This window comes from Gymnogyps californianus, chromosome 11 (genome assembly GCF_018139145.2).
Source record: "Gymnogyps californianus isolate 813 chromosome 11, ASM1813914v2, whole genome shotgun sequence".
Lineage (NCBI taxonomy): Eukaryota > Metazoa > Chordata > Aves > Accipitriformes > Cathartidae > Gymnogyps > Gymnogyps californianus.
Window position 1 is genome coordinate 6,973,092 of NC_059481.1, and position 18,788 is coordinate 6,991,879.

At 38.7% G+C, this 18,788-nt stretch overlaps 2 protein-coding genes across 3 annotated transcripts in view; one reads left to right on the forward strand and one right to left on the reverse strand.

The window, feature by feature from the left end:
• The window catches only part of APBA2 (amyloid beta precursor protein binding family A member 2), a 48,493-nt gene extending 44,314 nt beyond the window's left edge, over window positions 1-4,179 (forward strand). For both annotated transcript variants that reach the window (XM_050903127.1, XM_050903124.1), the window contains 2 exons: window positions 1,296-1,436; window positions 2,904-4,179. In XM_050903127.1, coding sequence (XP_050759084.1) covers window positions 1,296-1,436; window positions 2,904-2,975 — 213 coding nt within the window. In that variant the 3' untranslated portion in view covers window positions 2,976-4,179. The remainder of the gene's footprint in view (window positions 1-1,295; window positions 1,437-2,903) is intronic.
• A 1,169-nt stretch (window positions 4,180-5,348) lies between these two features.
• The window catches only part of ENTREP2 (endosomal transmembrane epsin interactor 2), a 156,089-nt gene continuing 142,649 nt past the window's right edge, over window positions 5,349-18,788 (reverse strand). Inside the window, exons 9-13 of the mRNA XM_050903311.1 lie at window positions 16,527-16,602; window positions 13,065-13,655; window positions 8,966-9,040; window positions 7,934-8,262; window positions 5,349-5,929 (exon numbers count right to left, since the gene is read on the reverse strand). Coding sequence (XP_050759268.1) covers window positions 5,744-5,929; window positions 7,934-8,262; window positions 8,966-9,040; window positions 13,065-13,655; window positions 16,527-16,602 — 1,257 coding nt within the window. The 3' untranslated portion in view covers window positions 5,349-5,743. The remainder of the gene's footprint in view (window positions 5,930-7,933; window positions 8,263-8,965; window positions 9,041-13,064; window positions 13,656-16,526; window positions 16,603-18,788) is intronic.

Genomic DNA, 18,788 nt, shown 5'->3' on the forward strand with positions numbered 1-18,788 from the left:
TCTGTCAGGGAGGGCCCTGTCGCAGCACAAATACTGCTGCTGAGGGGGAAACATCCTTTTAAATTCCCCATACTGGATTGAGATTTTTCCTTCTGCCTGTACACCATGCATGTTGCAACCTCAGAATAATTTAAAGTAGCAGTGTCTGCTGGGACCATGCCTGGTGAATGTAACTCTTCTTGTACAATTATTCCCCGATTGTAGGGGGCATAAAAGTCAAAACTTGTGCCTAGTTCTTTACTGGCACCGGCGGCTGCCAGTTGAAACAGTGGCCTGACTTGCCTTCTTCATCCTGAGCTCCCTATGGCCAGCAGCACTGTAAAACACGGAGAAAGGGAGTGGCTCTGGAGAGCAGAGTGCCCTTTTCCAAGCTGCAGAGGCACAGGAAACAAGTTGTCGTGTTTCACTTCACTATGCTGAGAACAGCCTGTAAAAAGAAACAGAATTTGCACATTCCATAGCCTCACAGAACGGTTTGGGTGGAAGAGACCTTTAAAGATCGTCTAGTTCCAACCCCTCTGCCACAGGCAGGGACGTCATCCACTAGATGAGGTTGCTCAAAGCCCCATCCAGCCTGGCCTTGTACACTTTCGGGATGGAGCCTCCACAACTTCTCGGCGCAACCTCTTCCAGTGTCTCACCACCCTCATCATCAAAAATTTCTTCCTTATATCTCTGAGATAGATCTTTCCTTATATCTTCCTTATATCTATGTGACCCTTTTGACAGATTGCCAAGCTTTCAATATAGAATGTCTGTATGGCATCATCCTTTCCTTCAGCCTAAACTAGTGTTTGTGCAGGGTTAAGGATTAAGCTTTATATCAGTTTTTTTCCATGTATGTGAAAAAATTGCTGTTGGCGATTAATTTTTACGTTAGCACTTTTTATATTTCCCATTATTCAGAAAGAATAATGTGGTAGTTTGCAGAAAGAGTCTGGGTGGCACAGTCAGAAATATTTAAAAATCACTTTCTTCTCCTATCCCAACATTACATAAAACTTCTCTCTTCCCCCTAACTTCACTTTTGCATGGCTGCTACCTGTATCACTGTGTTCGGTATTTATATGTTCCCAGCCCATGAGAATGAAAATAAAAACTGTAATTTACAGACATTCTGGGGGGAAAAAAAACCCAACAAACCAACATTTAAAAACTCGCTGTATTGCTTAATACTTTCCACAACATCTTCTGGAATCCTGACGGTATCACCACTCATTATTATGTATTAAATCCTAGCAACTGCTACATTATGACATTTCTAAACTTTAATAAACTTTGCTTTCTCTTGGCAGATTTGCAGCTTGATGCGAGGCGGAATAGCCGAGAGGGGCGGGGTAAGAGTAGGACATCGTATTATTGAGATCAACGGACAAAGCGTTGTTGCTACTGCTCATGAGAAGATAGTACAAGCATTGTCTAATTCAGTAGGAGAGGTAAGAAAACAATTAAATACTTTACCAAGGAATTAAAACTGTTGAAAGAATATGTTTCAGTTGAAAAGAGTGTCTTAACATAGTATTAAAACCAGCACCTCAGTAAATTGAAGTGGAGCACTAATAACAAAGAATTAACAGAACACTTTTGAACAATTAGATGCACATTCACTGCATTTTTCCACTCATTTTCCAGAGTTCCTGGCATGATTCTGAACCTTCAACCTACTGTTTGAATTAAACCAATCAATTTAAGGAAGAAATCACTCACACATGTTAGCTATGAAAATGTCTCTTGGCTTACCACTACAGCATCTGCCATAGAAATAAATAAACGTTCAAAGAGCTGAGAGATTCAAATTGATATGTATTTTAATCATTTCATTTCCACTGAACATTTCCAACTTACCTTGGGAATAAGTTAAGACATCTCTCTCCAGTACTTCTAGAGAAATCAGCAATGAATGAACAAGATCCTCCAGTTTATCAAAATCCCTACTGAATCTAGTGGTAGTACCATACACAGCCCTGGCCAGATCTTCCACTAGTTCCTTTGCCAAAAATCAAAGCTAACTTGTTTTCCTGTGGAAAATGATACTTGAAAAATAATACAGAGTACGTGCCCACTGGCAGGAACAAAGCTGTAGATTTCAGTAGAACCTCCATGCCTTTAAGGTACCTCTTGGGTGCATAACATCTCACTAAACATATGAGGACAGTATGAAACTTGTTTTTTCAGCATGAAGAGACCAAGATATCAAGGCAGCGTATGGCTGGTGAGGGTCAGTTAGTAAAGTTTACCTTCCTTCCTCTTGCGTTGTCTGATAGGTACTTCCAGCTGTTACTACAGATCTGATACAACTCTGATTACCCGATGCCTTTAATCTTCTTCATCTGTAAAATCCCTCTGGCACTTATCACAGTACTCCTTGTAGAAAGAACTTAAACACACTAGCCATGAGAGAACCTGTTCTACCAAACTCTTGACTGGCATTTAAATATCAGGTGATAAAGTCCACGTTTTGTGTTCAGAGGATCATACTCCAATTAGGAGAAAATTGTATGAAATGACACTCCCACAGGGAAGGAAGATGGAAGAAAAATCTAAGTTCAGTTAATACCAGAAGAGCAGAATGAATTTTCAGAGAGGTTTGTGCTGCTTCTTTTTTAAGGGCTGTAATTGGAGTAGGGCATAACAATAGAAAGTGTTCAGGTGTCTTTTTAAGCTATAGGATGTTGCATCCTGTCATCGTCGTCATTTAAAAAAAAGCACACAAAAAAAAGCAAAGACAGCAAACCAGCTGGTCAGAACCAGAGAACTTTGAACTAGGAACTTTGGTAACATTCACATCGGTAGAAACCAGGACAATAAATGCACTGACACCGCAGGGAGAGACAGACTGGGCCTTATGGATTTTTTTTAAACTAGTAACAATTCTGCTAATTTCTGTGTAAATCAATTGACAGATTCACATGAAGACTATGCCAGCTGCCATGTTCAGGCTTCTAACTGGGCAAGAGACACCCCTATACATCTAGCACGCAACTCTCTTGCAGCAAAATAACTACATGATTCCATCAAAGCTGAAGCCCTGAAAGCTGAAGCCCTCATAGCTGAAGAGAATTTTGTATTTTGTATGAACGAAAGGCTTTGAAGCTGACCTGAGGACTCCGAAACAAGGAACAGACAGGTGTCTCTGCCTTTTCTCTCCTTCCTTTTTATTTCTTTGCCAAGAAGTGATGAGAAGGATGGTCAAGGACAATAATCACTGACAAAAATCTTTGTAAAACATTTAAGTATTTTGCAACATCTTCTAAAATCTTTTCTCATAAAACTTAAACCATATTTATTTGTAACCTTTATGTGGAGTGATGTATGTATGTCTGTCTTGTTTGATAACACGGTGAATGTGAATATTTGATGAATGAGACTGCAGGAAATGGCAAAGAGAAGCAATTAGAGAAAGTTATGGCTGCCTCAAGTTAAAAAAAAAATCCCAGTCCCAAAAAGTGGTCCAATACTGATAGCTTTGTGTAATTTTAAAACTGGTGCCGAATAGATGGTATTTCAGTGGAAAGGAATGCGTGCAGTTAAAGCTTTTAGATTCTAATGTAAAGACAACCACTGTCGTACTTGGTATTGTTATGACAAGTGTAACCTGTTTGGCAAGGTGTGAACATAAACATGTAACAAGTGTTTCATATGCTAAATAAAGAATAATTGCCACAAGATTAAAATCAAAATATTTATTTAGATACATATTTATTTCTAACGCTTGTGATTTTTATGATTTAACAGAGTTATTTCATGGATAACTTATTGCACAAGTTGTGTGATGTATGTGTTGGGCTGGGGTTTTTTTTCTTTAATTTTTGCATATTACCTTTTTGTTTATATTAGCTCAAAATGGGAAAGCCATGCTTACCTGTTTCTGTCTTTTAGAAAGCATTCTTATTCCTAAGGCAATGTGTTCTGAATGTAAATTGTTTTGACAAATAACCTAGCACCATCAGCAGTATTAGAATGTGTGTAGATAAAAAATCTAGTAGTAAAGTTGTATTCCTTATGAGATAAATGTTAACTGGTGTAACTTTTAGTCGAGATTTTTTTTTTTTTTGGCCAAGGCCTTGAAGAAAATACACTGTGACTTAAGAAGCCTTACCATGCAGTAACTAAAGAGCTTTAGATGACTGTACTTCAAGGAGTAGTGTGTTGCATGCAACTGACCTTAGGAAAGAATTAACCTACTATCACTAATAAATCTGAAATAATAAAGGAAGCTTGCTTATTTTGTTTGTTGTGTAAGTTTACGTAATAAAAAAATCCAAGTAGAAGATCATTTAATTCTTCATCTAAGTGCAGTTGCAAAGGTCACAGATTATTTTTTTTAAAAAGGAATTCATCTCTTGAATCGGAATTTGTATCATTATCTTGAGAGTAGATGCTTTCAATTAGCACACCTTGTTGCCACTGGATGTCACTGTAACTTCACATCGATACAGAAGCATGCTATAATTAAAATACATTAAAATGGATGATTCTGTAAAACTTAAACTACCCATCTTCAGCTACATTCCTTTGTGACCTTTTCACAGGATGTCTGCCCAGCTCAGAGTGACACAAATGAAACCAGTATATGATTAAACCTCAAATGGAAACTAACGCTACTGACAAGCACTGCTGCAAAAAAATTAAAACCCTGAAACGTCAACCTGTGGTAGGTTCTGTATGAGAACCTTTTGTTTAAGGCCTTTCCAATTTCCTCTGAGAGCCAGGATGAAGCTTGCACTGGAAGACGTTGCTGGCAGACCTGTGTTTATGCTGGTAATCAAATTAGTGTCAATGGTACTTGCTTTTTGATTTTTTGGGGGTTTTTTTGTTTTGTTTTCTTTTTTAAGATCAATGTTAAATAAATCATAACTGCAGCAGAGCCACAAGGACATGTTTTAGTAATACAATTGTCAAAACTACTAATTGGAGTAACAATTCTTTTTGAAAAAATGTTCAAGGCTCTGCTAGATAAAAATTCCTCTAACTTCCTATCAGTTGGCGTTTGTAAAAAGTTTGTGAAAGATGCTTTTTTGGAAATGCAGAATTTCAAAGACTTCTTCCCTAATGCATCTTTTGCTCACAATTCGGAGAGTACTTAAACGTCAGTTTTCAGTAGCATATGCTACTCCAGTAGTAAACTCATAAGCATTCCGAACAAAACAAAAATAAACCACACTGCAGCCGTTACTATAATTTAGCAGGGCAAGGTGTGAGGGGAGGGGGGAGCAGTTTTAACAGACAGATCAGTTAGCCTGGCATGAAAGACGCTGGAAAAATGGATTAGAAGCAGCACTGTATGTGCGTATGAATCACCTTTACATTTCTATCCAAATCAGTTGTTGTAAAAGCAAAGTCCAGAAATACTTTTTATTAAAACACTGATCATAGTTAAAACACTTCGAGGTACATTAAATAAATACAACTTTTAAGTTGTACAGCCGGTCTCTGGCAGTTTTGCAATGGTTTTCAAGAAATGCTAGGCAGCATCAGTAGCATTTCTATCGGTACAGTAAAATAAATGCATTTCTGGTTGGGAAAACATTTGTTATGACTTTACTAATCAGTTAAAATTTTGCAAAACTCAGGGCTGAAATTTACATTCAGAAAAACAGGTGTTCTCCTCCTGCTGTTGGAAAAAAGTGGAATTCCAAAGGAAGACACTTTTTCCTTTTTAAGTCATCCACTATTTGTATTTCTCCCAGTCCTGGTTTCTTCCTTAATTCTCTTTGCTGGAATCACATACCTGCGAATATTATCAAAGGATGGTCTCCCGGCAAACTCCAATTAAACTGTGAGGCCTGTCCCGCTCTAAACTGGGAGTGATATGGGACCTACGTAAGAAGGCAACTGGAGAGCTCAGAGCACCACAGCTCTGAAGATGAAGGTCTTCTTGAAGTCGCTTTCTAGAGGTACTCACATTCTGCTGGGAACTTGTAATTACCTGTTTAAAAGGGCAGGAATGGAGAAGGAAAAAATGGGGAAAGCAGGGTAAGAAATGTTTTCATTTGAAAGGTTCAGTCCCTGAATATTACTTCATTTCAGTTATCACACGATGGAACTCTCCCAGAGGAGATGTGTGTTTCTGCAGCCATCCAGAGACCCTCCTGCTTCTCCTGTTCTTACAACTGGTCAGGGCTGAGTACTGGCTACTGGAAGGCACGGTCAGGCTTGAAAGGCATCAGGCCTCTTATCTGTACTGTAGCGTTGAATCAACAAAGGTGCGGACAAGCATTTGTTTCTCTCTATACGAATGAAAAGGAAACCTGTGGAAAAGGCAGCAGCTCTGCCTTATAATTGACAAATGTAAGTTTGGAGCAAATCAAACTCACTTGTTTCTCTTAGGAGAAAGGGATGCTTCACTAGCTTTGCTGAGGGTGGAAGAGAACTAAAATCTTGCGAGCCTGGTAAGCAAACATTTTGGTGTTAATAGAACTGTCAAGCTCCTTCACAAATCTGAATTATATAACTATTTTACCAAAAATTCTGTGACTCCCTAAGTAGATTGCTGGGATGCCCTGGACTTTCACTACTTTAATAATGTTTTTGTCGGAAAAAATAACTACTAAAATTATTTCTTTACTGTGAAAAAACCATATGTCTCCCTGGATCTAAGAAATCCACACATGATAAAAATCGGGCCATTGGTTTCTGGTTTTATGATCTACAGAAACACTGGAATTTTTTAATACTGTTTTGTTTTGTGAGAAAATACATTTTTTTCATTTAAAGAAAATTGTTTTCAACTTTCTAACCTCGAGGATTTAATGACCTTTAAATTCTGTAAAGCGGTAAAAACGTTAAAATTTAATTCCATACCGACACTCTGTCACGATAGTACTGCTTTTCTACCCATGTGACTACAGCAGTAACTGATATGGTGCTACTTTGTTCTACTTCATAGGTAGCAAAAACAACCTTGCAGCAAGCTTTATTAAATGCTGTGTTTCCTGCTCCACATCAAACTATCCCACATACTGTTGAAGTGTTATTACATCCTATTCTAATACTTAGCCAGTTTCCCTCACTTAGGGATCAGCAGACTAATACCATAGAAATTACAGTCTCTCGGAAGGGGGGGAAACAGCACCCAAGCGTCTATCCTTAATCATCTGTCCAGCTCTGTGGAAACCCTACAGGCAACCTGGATGTGGTTAGTCAGTGCTAAGAGCATTCTGCTTTTCAAATCTGACAACATAAAAGGAACTTCATTTCTATAGCTATCATTCTGGTAAAAGTACTAGCAAGAGGTGATGCATCACCCTTCTTACTGCAAAAAAGATGTATTATTAAACATGCATTAGATAACAAAAGTTGCTGCCGCTACTAACTCCCTTGTTTTATACGATTCCTTCCAAGCCTCGTGTCTGTTTTATTCTCACTCAAGGTGAGAAGATGCATTATTCCTTCATTTGGAAAAGCACAATTTCTCAATTCTTTTTCTCAAAAACAGCAAGGGTCATTATCATTCCTCCAGCCAGGAGTAAGGGGAACTGCACTGTTCTGTTTTGATAGATCATGGCCCTGCTTGTATGTCTGCCCATTCGTTTCAGCTAGTAGCTTATGCTGTACAAATACATTTGCCTGATAAAACAACAGACCCAAGTCAGTTCTGTGTATATCTCTATATAAACACAAATTCATGTGTGGAACAATCACAGGTGCAGAAAGACACTGGAAATAAGAGAAGATGATTATCAACGTGTAAATCAGTTCCCTATAGATCTCCTAGGATATTACTAGGTCCAGCCGAAGAATTTTAAATGCATTTATGAGTGCTTCAGTGTAAAATGCATTGCTGCCCAATAAATATAAATTATTTCTTACTAAAGCCATGTTACTATAAAAGAACTTTCGTAGGAATTATCTGAAGTACTTAAAACTGTAAAAACATTTCAATAAGTTATTTGTCACGGTTGAACAAATCTTTAGAACATAAGTGGCCTACCTGGTCTATGATGTTGGCACTGAAGATGGCTTCTTCCATGTGTCTCTCATCAGATTTTATTACTGATCGTATGCTGTTCACTACGTGGCGTACTTCTGGAGGGAGATTACAGTTTGAATGCTCCAAAAATTTTGCCACTAAAATTTTTGTGTCTTTATAGGCCTTAAGGTCCACTAAAGAGTGTGGTCGCTCTTTTGAGACTGTGTGCAAAGCCTTTGGCTTTAGGTGTAGATCAATTTTCCTTGTATTCCTCTGTTTTCCAGTTGGTAGGAAACTGCTCAAAGAATGCTGACAAGCAGAGGCAGCCATATGAGAACCAGAAACAGGAACTAAAAAAGGGGGGGAAGAATATCTTTAAAGTAATAGTTTAAAAAAAAGAGAAAAAAAAGAAAAGAAAAAAAAGGCAAAACAAATATTGTCACACAAGTTTTTACTTTGTCAGAAAATGTCTGTTTTGTCTGAAGAATCAACAAAAACATGCAATCAAGGAAGCACTGCAAAATGGGTAATTTTAACCGGGGGTCAAGAGTAAGACTCTTCCCCATGACCAAGAAGGCCTGCATTTAGGATGAGTGGGCGGGTAATTGAAGTACTTCATAAATCACAGACATTTTTGTTACCTCTACTTTTAGGGACTTCAGTTGACATTAATGATAAGGGGAAACACCAGCTACTCAGTGCTACATAGGTAACTTGTAATGTTTTAGGCCCAGCTCCTCCCCCCTCAGCTTTAAGGATAAAGTTCCACTTATTTCTAGGACTCAAAAATGATAAGCCGTGAATAATACAAGAGAGATGACTAAGAAATACAGAGAAAGCAAAAATGCTAAACTAGAACAGAGGACTTAATTCGCAGCATTTATTTGCACTCAAAGGCTGGTTCCATCAGCACTGTACATCATATATGTGTGCTGTTAGTAAGTGATTTTTCTGCCCCAAATTTTCTAGAGCTTGTTTATCAGAAGCTTTTAATTATTTTTAAAACAAAAGGAGGAAACCCATATGATCCTGCTTTAGAAAGCTGATCCTCACCTGTTTCTAATGAAGCTGGAGATAATCCTGCATCTCGACGCTGGCTACATGTAGGAGTCCAGGCACAATGATCACCTTTAACCAAAGGGAGAGAGACGGAAAGAGCACAGTCAGCCCCTGCTATCCTCTGCCCAAAGCAAGGAAAAACACATTGGAATCTTTTATTATCTCCTTTACAGAATCAAACTACTCAGAAGAAACACTACTTTCAAGATGTCCATTCAGAAAGAGAAGCTACCATACACAGAAATGTCCTATAAGCTGTTAAATATATACAAATAGAAGGATACAGTTCCTGCTTGATGGTTTCCTCTCTGTTATACAGCTATCAAATCCTAAATATTTCAGGCCTAAGCACTGAAGCTACGGAAGGCTCCCTGCTAGGGGAGACCTCAGACTTACCTTGGCAGACAGAGTTTATCTTAGAAAATGGGAAAAACAAGAACGATTAATCCCTCTTACAAAACCAGCATTTTCTTCAATATTTCTACCTCCTTTTTTATAGATTCTCATTCTTTGCAGGACAAATGCTATCCACCACTGATGAAATTAATGGGTAGGTGACCACTATGGTTCCCGATGATCCAATCAATAACAAGTGGTTACAGAGCATCTACATAGTTGCCTTCTAATGACATAGTTTCTGGGATGCCAGCACAAGGATCAATGACTATGAGATCACACTATGCAGTAATTAACACTGCAGTCTTTTTGATTTCAAGTTTGAGACAGTCAAGATGGAATAATCCCTCACATTTATGCTAAGGCTGTTTACATCTGTTGCCAAGACTGAAAACTGTTTTGAACTTCTAGGTAGAGAAGAGGTTTTCTTCCATATCTTCAGAGAAAGTTTATAATGAGAAGCTGGTATAATCCTCTCTGGTGGAGTGAATTATTAAATGAAGGAAAACAAATGTAAGATACTACAAACATAGAAAATCTGTAAAAAATTAAGAGAGACAGTTTCTATTCTGTCTTTAATTTGCTTTATTATGCTGAAGTACTGCAACACATGAATCATGGCACGCTTATTAAGAGAAGACACTTCAGAGGTTCTGTCTTCCCATCCATTATTATACTGCTTAATGTACTTGCAGCACAGTCAAAACTACACCACTAGACATTATCCTGAATTATCTGCAACACAGATACTACACTAATCAATCAGGCACTTAACTGATATAGCCACGCAGTCTATCATATTTGATTATAAATTAAGTTTATTGTAACAAACAGCAGTGCTAGAAGTTGATTTTGTCCTCCTTTGCTATGATAAACTTTACGGGGAGAAGACAGAAAAACGTGCAAACCACTCATTCATAAGTAATTTTTTTTAAGAGGGAACTATTTCTTACAGAGATTATATGTGAACCCACCATACTTACCCTGTCCAGGGACTACACAGCGACTATAAAGGCACCTATTAAACTAAACTTTCGTCTATAATTTCTCTACTAGAAATGACAGATATTTCAAAACAAATAAACAAGCACACTTTCACCATTAAAGGATTAATGGGAGAATTATTGACTATACATACCATAAAGGCTCCATCACGTCAAGATGTGCTTGAAGCACGAATTGTGTTTTATTGACCTAAAAAGCCCAGAGTGCAGTGCAATCACAGTACGATTCAAGACTCATTTAACAAAACTCTACATAGTAAATTTCAAGGTTGCGCTTCTGAATCTCTTCACATTGACTTGCATAGGGAGGTTAATAAGAAGATAAATTAATAATTTTTCTTGAAGTAGAAAGACCAGGTCCTAAGACAAAACCAAACCCCACTTACCAATCCGACCGCTGTATCTTCCCATTTGTGAACATGCCTGAAGCTCCCCACACCTCAGTTCTCCAAAATCCGCAGTATGTCTCTCAGGTGAGTTACTAGTATTAACGATACATAGTTACAGCTCTCTCTTTCATATGGTCCTATTTGACCAGTTCTTCTACTCCGGGACAATTTTTAAAAATAAGTGTATGTTACTGATAAAAAACCCAAACACTTTTTCTTCTGGGTTGGTTAGTTGATGGAGCTCAGTCGGTTCCCTTTATCTTTGCCTATCGTTCAACTCTGTGGATGTATTTTAAAATTCTGCAGTGAATACCAATAGCCAGTCACGAAAAATCTAGATCAAATACCTTTTTAAAGTTATAAAGACTATAAAGAACTTCAGCTGTGTGTCACAGCTTAGGAAAAATAAGCTTCAGGGCTGCTACAAACAGCCGGTACATGTTATTAGAATTGTGCTGCTTCTAACCTACGTATGATTTCCACATCAAGTTCAACAAAAAGTAGAGGAAGGAGAAGTGATGTGAAGTTGTGAAAACCTTCACGGAGTAAAATTTTGCAAACTGTGGTTTGCCAAACATATAAATGAAAGAAATATGCACGTCTAGACTCAACTGCTTCTCTTAAAGATTTCATTTTAAAGAAATCTTCTGTAGGCAGCAGCAGAACGGCAAATTAGGTTAGCACAAACACATTCCCTCTGAGTTACTACTTCTCTTGCTCCCCGCTCTGCTGTGTGTATGTCAGTATCTCTAGAACCATCTCTGCTCCTTTATTACAATCTTTGCTAAGCCCAGTTACATCTCAGTAATGTTCAACCCGTGTCCCTCAACTCATGTAGGGCTAAGAACTTGGAAATTAGTCCAAATAATCCCCATAATGCCACTTCTCCGGAAAAGATGATGGATGTATTTAGGACATGTAAAAATGAAGGCAGAGCATCTGTTCTACCAGGTGTCCCAGCAGTCAGCTAGAGCACGTAGATATGGCTGCCTACAGTAATCTCACTCTCAAACACTACTCAAAGAGCATACGGAGCACAATATTGAAAATTTGGAAAGCATGATCCAGAAGAGAAAGGGCTGCTGTTCTTGTCTTTGGCACAGTAGAAAGGATTCAGAAATTCCTACTTACTGGCTGCACAGCAGCTTCATAGCACGTATATCCTAGCAGAGTAAATATCATAAAATAAATGCAGACTTCTAGAATAACGATTCACTTTTCCTGGACAGGATGCTGAGGCTAGATTTCCAAAGGTAAAAGACATTCAATTATTCAGCTAAGTATGAGGCCTCTGAAATTCACAGAAACAGAATAACGATGCAAAAAGTGTAACAGAACCAACACATCTTCTTCCTAAAGGAAACCAGTTAGGTCAGCATTTTGTCTACTTTTGTTTTGAGCTCGTCACATGATTCTTCCTCGAGATCCCTTAGAAAGCCCAGTGAACGCATCTGTAACAGCACAAGCTACGACATCTTACAAAGCTTTTAATCTTTACTTTCAAACCACTTCTCCAGGTTACCCCTTTGAATCTCCCTAAACAGCTTACATCCTTTTGTAAAACCTGCACTTTTCAAATGGTCTAGACAGTTCTACGTTCCTGCTATTATTTGATCGAGCCTTTCTCTACTAAATCAAACATTTCTTTTCCACTAACAAGCAGATTTTTATGGATACACTGTTCAGCTAACGTCTCCTCTCTTCTTCCCTACTTGTCTAAAAGGAGATTCTTAGCAGAAGTTGCTTATCCACGACAGTCAAAAGCTTTCCTTTTCATTTGTCATCTTGTCATGTGCCTCATCTTTCATTTCTTTGTCCTTTGAAACTTTTCACCGTACACTCCAACTTGCCACTACACAGTCCCACTCTGCCTGCCTCTGACGTGCACCAATACTGTCAATGTCAGTGTCACTTTCAGGAAAGGCAACCTGCTGTATTACTAGCGTGACAGCTCAGTTAATCGTTTCCTAAATAGACCCCAGCTACCATTCAACTTCTTACTTTAGCTTCTCAATATAACAGGAAGAGAGAGGTGGAAGCATCTACTCGAGAGATGGTTTTCTGAGCAGTGCAGAAAGGCTGGTACAATTTAGAAAAGCCAAAATTCATTTCACTCTGTCACTTTTCCCATTTCCATTCTTAAAAATTTTCAAATCTAGGAAACGCGCATGGAACTAAAGCCTTCACACCTAAGTCAACCCTCATTGGAACGTTTCATATAACGTCCAGCAGCATCAGTTGCTGCATGAATCACATACCACTCATTTGTTCCATGCTCCACCAGCCTTGTGGTACTACACCTACCTTCTGTATAAGATGAACATGACACAGGGTCACTAGTTGATCGGACTATATTTGAAATTCGGTATTTTGTAATGTGATGCTGCTGGACAGCACTCTCGTGGCCGCTCGCGTATGATGAAGTATTTGCGGGCCCAAAACAAGGAGAGGTCTGGGAAGGGAGAGGCGGCTGGCTAAAGTCCGCACAGCAGATTTTCCTTTGCTTCAAGGGTGGCGTAGCATTGCTCTCTTGAGCAGACCTCTGCAGTTCTCTTTCTGAGGGGCTGAAATTCTCTGAGGAACAGTCCAAGGACCTGCCGTGGGCACAGTTCTTTTCGGGTCCTTGAGACCTGTCTGTAGAGGCTCGGCTGTGGGAACTGTCATCCTCATCAGGAAAACCCTCTGAGCGAGTTCTGTGGAACCTGCAGCGGGTGCTGTAATCCAGAGTGCTGCAGCTCTGGTCCGTAGCCCCTTTGGGGGTTGTACAGTAGGGAGAAAGATCTGCAGAATGGAGAGATCCTTGAACTTCCAGCGAACAAAGATCTTCAGAGGAGTAGCTACGGTCTGGGATATCAACAGCCTCAGAGACCATCAAAGAGGTGCTCTCAACAGAAACTGCAAAACAAGAGATTCAGACTAAAACGAAGACTCCTTGCCCCTCTCCTCTTCCCCCCGGCCCTGTTTTCAATATACTGATTTAAATTTAGTAATTGGCAAGTACATCAATAATTACTCAAAAGCTTTCAGATGACAGAATGCCAAAGCAAAAAAGACTGAAGTCATTTACTTGTTTCTAGTGTCCTTCAGCAAAGACAATTTGTGCTGTCCTCGAGTATTTTCTTCAACTAATAAGCATGCTTGAGCACTGATACCAAAGCGTTATCTGTAACTACATTTGGACAGGAACAGCTTTTTCACTACTGGTTTCTCTGGTAAACAGTGAGAGCTTGACTGTGGTAGAAAAAGTAAAACTTTACGCAAATGCTGAAAAAACATGGCTCTGATCACTTTTAAACCTATCACTAATCTCAATGTTAGCTTTGCACCTAACGCTTTCTAATCAATCATCATTTCCCTGAAGCGTATATCTAAGTTCTTTACAAATGAGAATTCACCGTCATATAACCTCTCTGGCACACCAAGTATGTGACAAACACACTTCAGACAGAAGCTAAACATTTAATGCAAGGTCACGTCATCTTTGAAGCCCTTTGTATTAAAAATTGAGATTGTTATCACTTCCTCTGTCATGTCTACAAATACATGTTATGGATGAAAATGGCCCCTTGTATGAAAATAAGTATTTGGCTCTGCATTATTCCCAAAGTCATGACAAAAATAAAGAAAATAAAACTAGATAACCCAGTCTCCAGGCTCCAATAATATAGACAACACTTTTCCCGTATCAGACTGGAATTCCTTAAAGTCCTACATCTAAAATCAAAATATTTACAAAATACAAATCACATAATTCTATTCAGCTCAGCAGCCTCTGATGCCCTTTTTTGCGTAACAGCTGTTGCTAACCATATTGATGAGACAAATCTATTTTAACTGTTTTGTTCAGGAACAGAAAAACAGGATATTTTAGTGAATTAGAGAACATTTGTTAAGTGCTCCCATGTTTTGGGTCTAGGAAGCAGAAAGCTTTCTACAGTATAGCGAACTTAACCATCAAAATGAAAATCAAATATTCATGAGGTTGGATTTTATGAAGGACATTTTCTTCTTACATAAAATGAATCACAACAACTATTTTCTTTTGGGGCTTCCAGGAAATAAATGTGTAACGCTTACAAGGCAATCATAACATTGCCAGAAAGGACATAATCAACAATGGAAATACATCTATACATCTACATTATGCTAAAAATGCATACTGTGCACCGTTCATTTTGTGTTAGGTGCAAAGCTGCAGTGGCTTATTGGACCATTGATGTTTGTGATGAGTCCCCAAATATTTTTTACCTAGTTAGATGAGGCTTTGCTACTTACGCCCTTAACTCAAGCTTTGAACTATCTAGAAAGTTTGTATGGCTAAATGAAAGCATCCAGTTTGCGCCTGTCTTCAGAGCACAGATCTTCACTGTCCAAACTCTCTCTGGTTTGATTCGATTGAATTGATAACTAGAGTGTGGTTGGTTGTCCCATCTGCTACCTGGACTCAAGGGCCTTAAACTGTATTTACAGCTTCTTACTAGTCTACTCTTCCACTGGCATAGTTTTTCTGGTACTACAGACAGCAGGAGGAGGGACCCGAAGCAGATGAGAAGCAACCACTGCTCAAAAGTCACGGAATAGTGACACCTGACTGATTTTACATGAATAAAACATGTCCCGAGGACCTTCCTGGTTCCCTTTCATGTGCACACAGCACAATATGTAATGTCAAAATCCTGGCCTGAGAGCTGGTCCACTGCTTCCCAATAGTCAAAACTCCAGCACTGGCCTTAAAATTTAGACTTTCACACGTGGATGTGAAGTCCAAATATACTTATGAACTTTAGGAACTAGCTCTGTAGACACAGCCCTTGTTAACAGCAGCACTTAAAAGCTAGTCCCCTTCGCTTGTCACACTCCATTGCAGTTGTCAAACACCAGGGTTTTAAAACAAATAATTAATATTTAGCAGTAGTTAAAGGCGACCACTGGTGGCTCTGGAAACTGAAATCCTGCTTCACAGAACAGATACTGGGTGTGTGTAGGAACAGATGCTCCTCACTAATCTGTTATGCTGTCAGTCCCATTCTGGATGCTAGGCGAGAGGGCTGTTTCTGTTTCTTGGACCACTCTGCCCCCACCTCTCTGCCCACAAGCGTACTAACTGAGAACACCTGCCAGTCTAGTCAGTAATACGATATGAATATGATGTGGAAAAATTATTTAATGGAAGTTTTACTAAAGTAATTATTTCATATGAACTGCTCAACATCTCAGGATCCACTGAGGCTGTGACGTTTACAAAGCCCTCCATATCAACAGACATGGTAAGGAGGCCTATTCTAGTAACTTTTAAACTTTAAACAAACAGGCTCTGTGCTGCTACTCATCTACTTGCATTCACAACATCTACGCTTCGGGCAGCAAGCTTCCTATCCAGGCTTCTGGAAGCCATGCAGGAAACTACTATATGGAGAAGGCATGTGAAGTATCAGGAAGGCACCCATGGTTGCTGACAGTGAGAAACAAACTGCCAGTTATGCGCATGACTCTTCAAAGAGAAACGACAGTTGCCAGATCTGCCTCAAAGGGCTTTATAGAGCATGCTTTGTTGAGCAAAACTCTCCGCTGCATTTCCAGCCACATTTCCATTTCCTCTGCATTTCCAGCCACATCAGTTTATGACTGTGAAAAGATCCTTCTTGCCATGAACAATCTAAAAGCAAATCCTTCTTTCTTCATTGGGAAGGGCAGAAGAGAAGGAAAAGGCCACTCAAAAATCCCACTACGTCTTTCTCAAGTAGACAAACACAATGCTATCATCACCTTGTGTGCTGAAGTCCAGGGTCATGTTCCTCTCACCCAAGCTTGATTCGGATACTTGCTGATCAGTACCAGTGACCTAAATGAAAATTGTTTAATGAAACAGCACATTAATCTGCAATTTACCAAAACAAAGTATAGCGCTGATGATCTTAAGAATGCACCTGACAACGTGAAATAACTATCACATAAGCTGCTATTCAGATTGAAAGCTATTGAAAGATACAGGATTGTACAATGTCTTTGGGTCAGGAACAAACGCAGGGCGAAGGAACACGCTTAAAGCAATTTTTCATTTTTCGAGAACCTACAAGCTAAATTCATCTTGAACTCACAGGCAGCTGGGGCTGCAGGCCCACATTACAAAACTTCACGTCTGCAATGCTTAAAACTAATGGTTTTACTACAAGCAATCTCTTTTTCTACAGTCTGCATTTTTTTTCCATATTATGCTTTTTCCCCACCACATTACATCACCCTAAAATAGGATAGAGAACAACAGAAACCATAAAAACAAGCACAAGAGCAGTATCTTCCTTTGGTTATTTGCTGAGATGTTAACACCTAATGTATTTTTAAGCCCTATAACATCACTGCCACCCAAGGTGGCTGATGCAGGGTGCTCTCCAGCCTATCAGAGATTGCTGAAGGGAGATAATACTAGGACTCACCTTTTTTCTGAAAGGATGGATCGAAGTGGGTAACTTCCCTTCACTTTTGAGAATCACGTGAACAAAATACAGAATCAGTCCTGCTGGAAACACTCGATCCATAAACGCCTGAAATTTAGGAAATTTTCTTTCTACTGAATTTAATAGACTTTGGATTGGACCTTGTTGCCAATCTCTAGATTTTTAGCAGTTCTTTGGGATAGTGATTATTAAAAAAATGATTCCAATAAATAGCTGGTAACAATAAACGAAAAAAATCTAAAAAGAAAAGTTGAAGGCAATGAGACTGATACCATCTTTAGCAGAAAGCATTGTATCTGCTTCTGTCTGTAGGGCCACATTTAACTGGTAAAAGCTTGTTACAGTTGGTGACAGAGTCTCGAAATAACCATCAGTCACCTGTGTGAAAACCTTTTTGTCAAGAGCTTAATTGTCTCTGGCCTTCTAAAAAACTGAATGTGACACTATTACTCTGAAGCTATTAAGGAAAGAGTTTCCAGTGCACATGTCAGTGTCGATTAATGCACACATATATACACATAACTTACTGTGCTCACTGATTTTTTTTTTTTAATCTCTCTCTCTAACTACCTATCCATAGCTTCCTACGATCAAGTGATCAGGAAACTTTTTCTGATACAAATTTAGTTTTTAAAAGTGATTTTAAGTCTAATGGTTAGCAAATACAACTCTAAACAAAGAACAGTACCAGAAATACTTTAACTCAGCAATACATGGATAGAGGACTGGGAAGCAAAAGTGAAATCACTCATATTTTTAAACAATTTGCTTGGAAATTTCTTAAAGGATCTTTCTTTATTGAAGCAGAGTACCGCATCTGTGGTAAAAAAAAAATTAGTGGTGTCACTCTAAGTTGCAGATCATTCCTGGGAACTAACTGTGGAACTGCTGGGAACTAACTGGAAAAGTAAGAAGTGTTCTCAAATGCTCTTTGTTGCTGGAGAAAATTCAATCAGACTAACACCATTTTGGAAGAAATAATATAACGTTTTAAGGGTGTTTGTTTCTTCTTAAAAATCTAGGGGTTCTTTTTAAATCTAGGTGGGTTCATAAGTTCTTAATCGTTGCCAGGAAAATATCTGCTGAATATTTGTGCTGAAACATTTATTGACCACCTACATTCTCCCAGTCACCTGGCAGCTGTAGTGACATTGTCTAGTACCTATAAAATGGCCTAGTACCTATAAAATGAGTTGCATGCAAGGCTGAGGTTTTGGGAAACCTGTACTAATGAAAAAGAACCATCTGTAGCTTCGATCTACTAAATTGAAAATAACTACAACATTATTACATAGCATATAAAGCAAACTTAAGGCTCGTGAATAAAGCTGGCTTAGCAATTCTTGAAATCAAAATATTGCATCTCTCTCAAAAAACCCACACTATTTTACAGGCAGAAGAAATACATACATTGTATTTACATACCTTAGTTTCCTATTACACAAAGGCTTCTAGATTACAACAGTTCAATCTTCACGTCCTTTTTATTCTCTGCTTAGTTTGCCAAAGGGAACAATTATAGCATTGACAGAATTTTTTGTCCTGGGAATAAGACCACTAAGCTCATTTGACA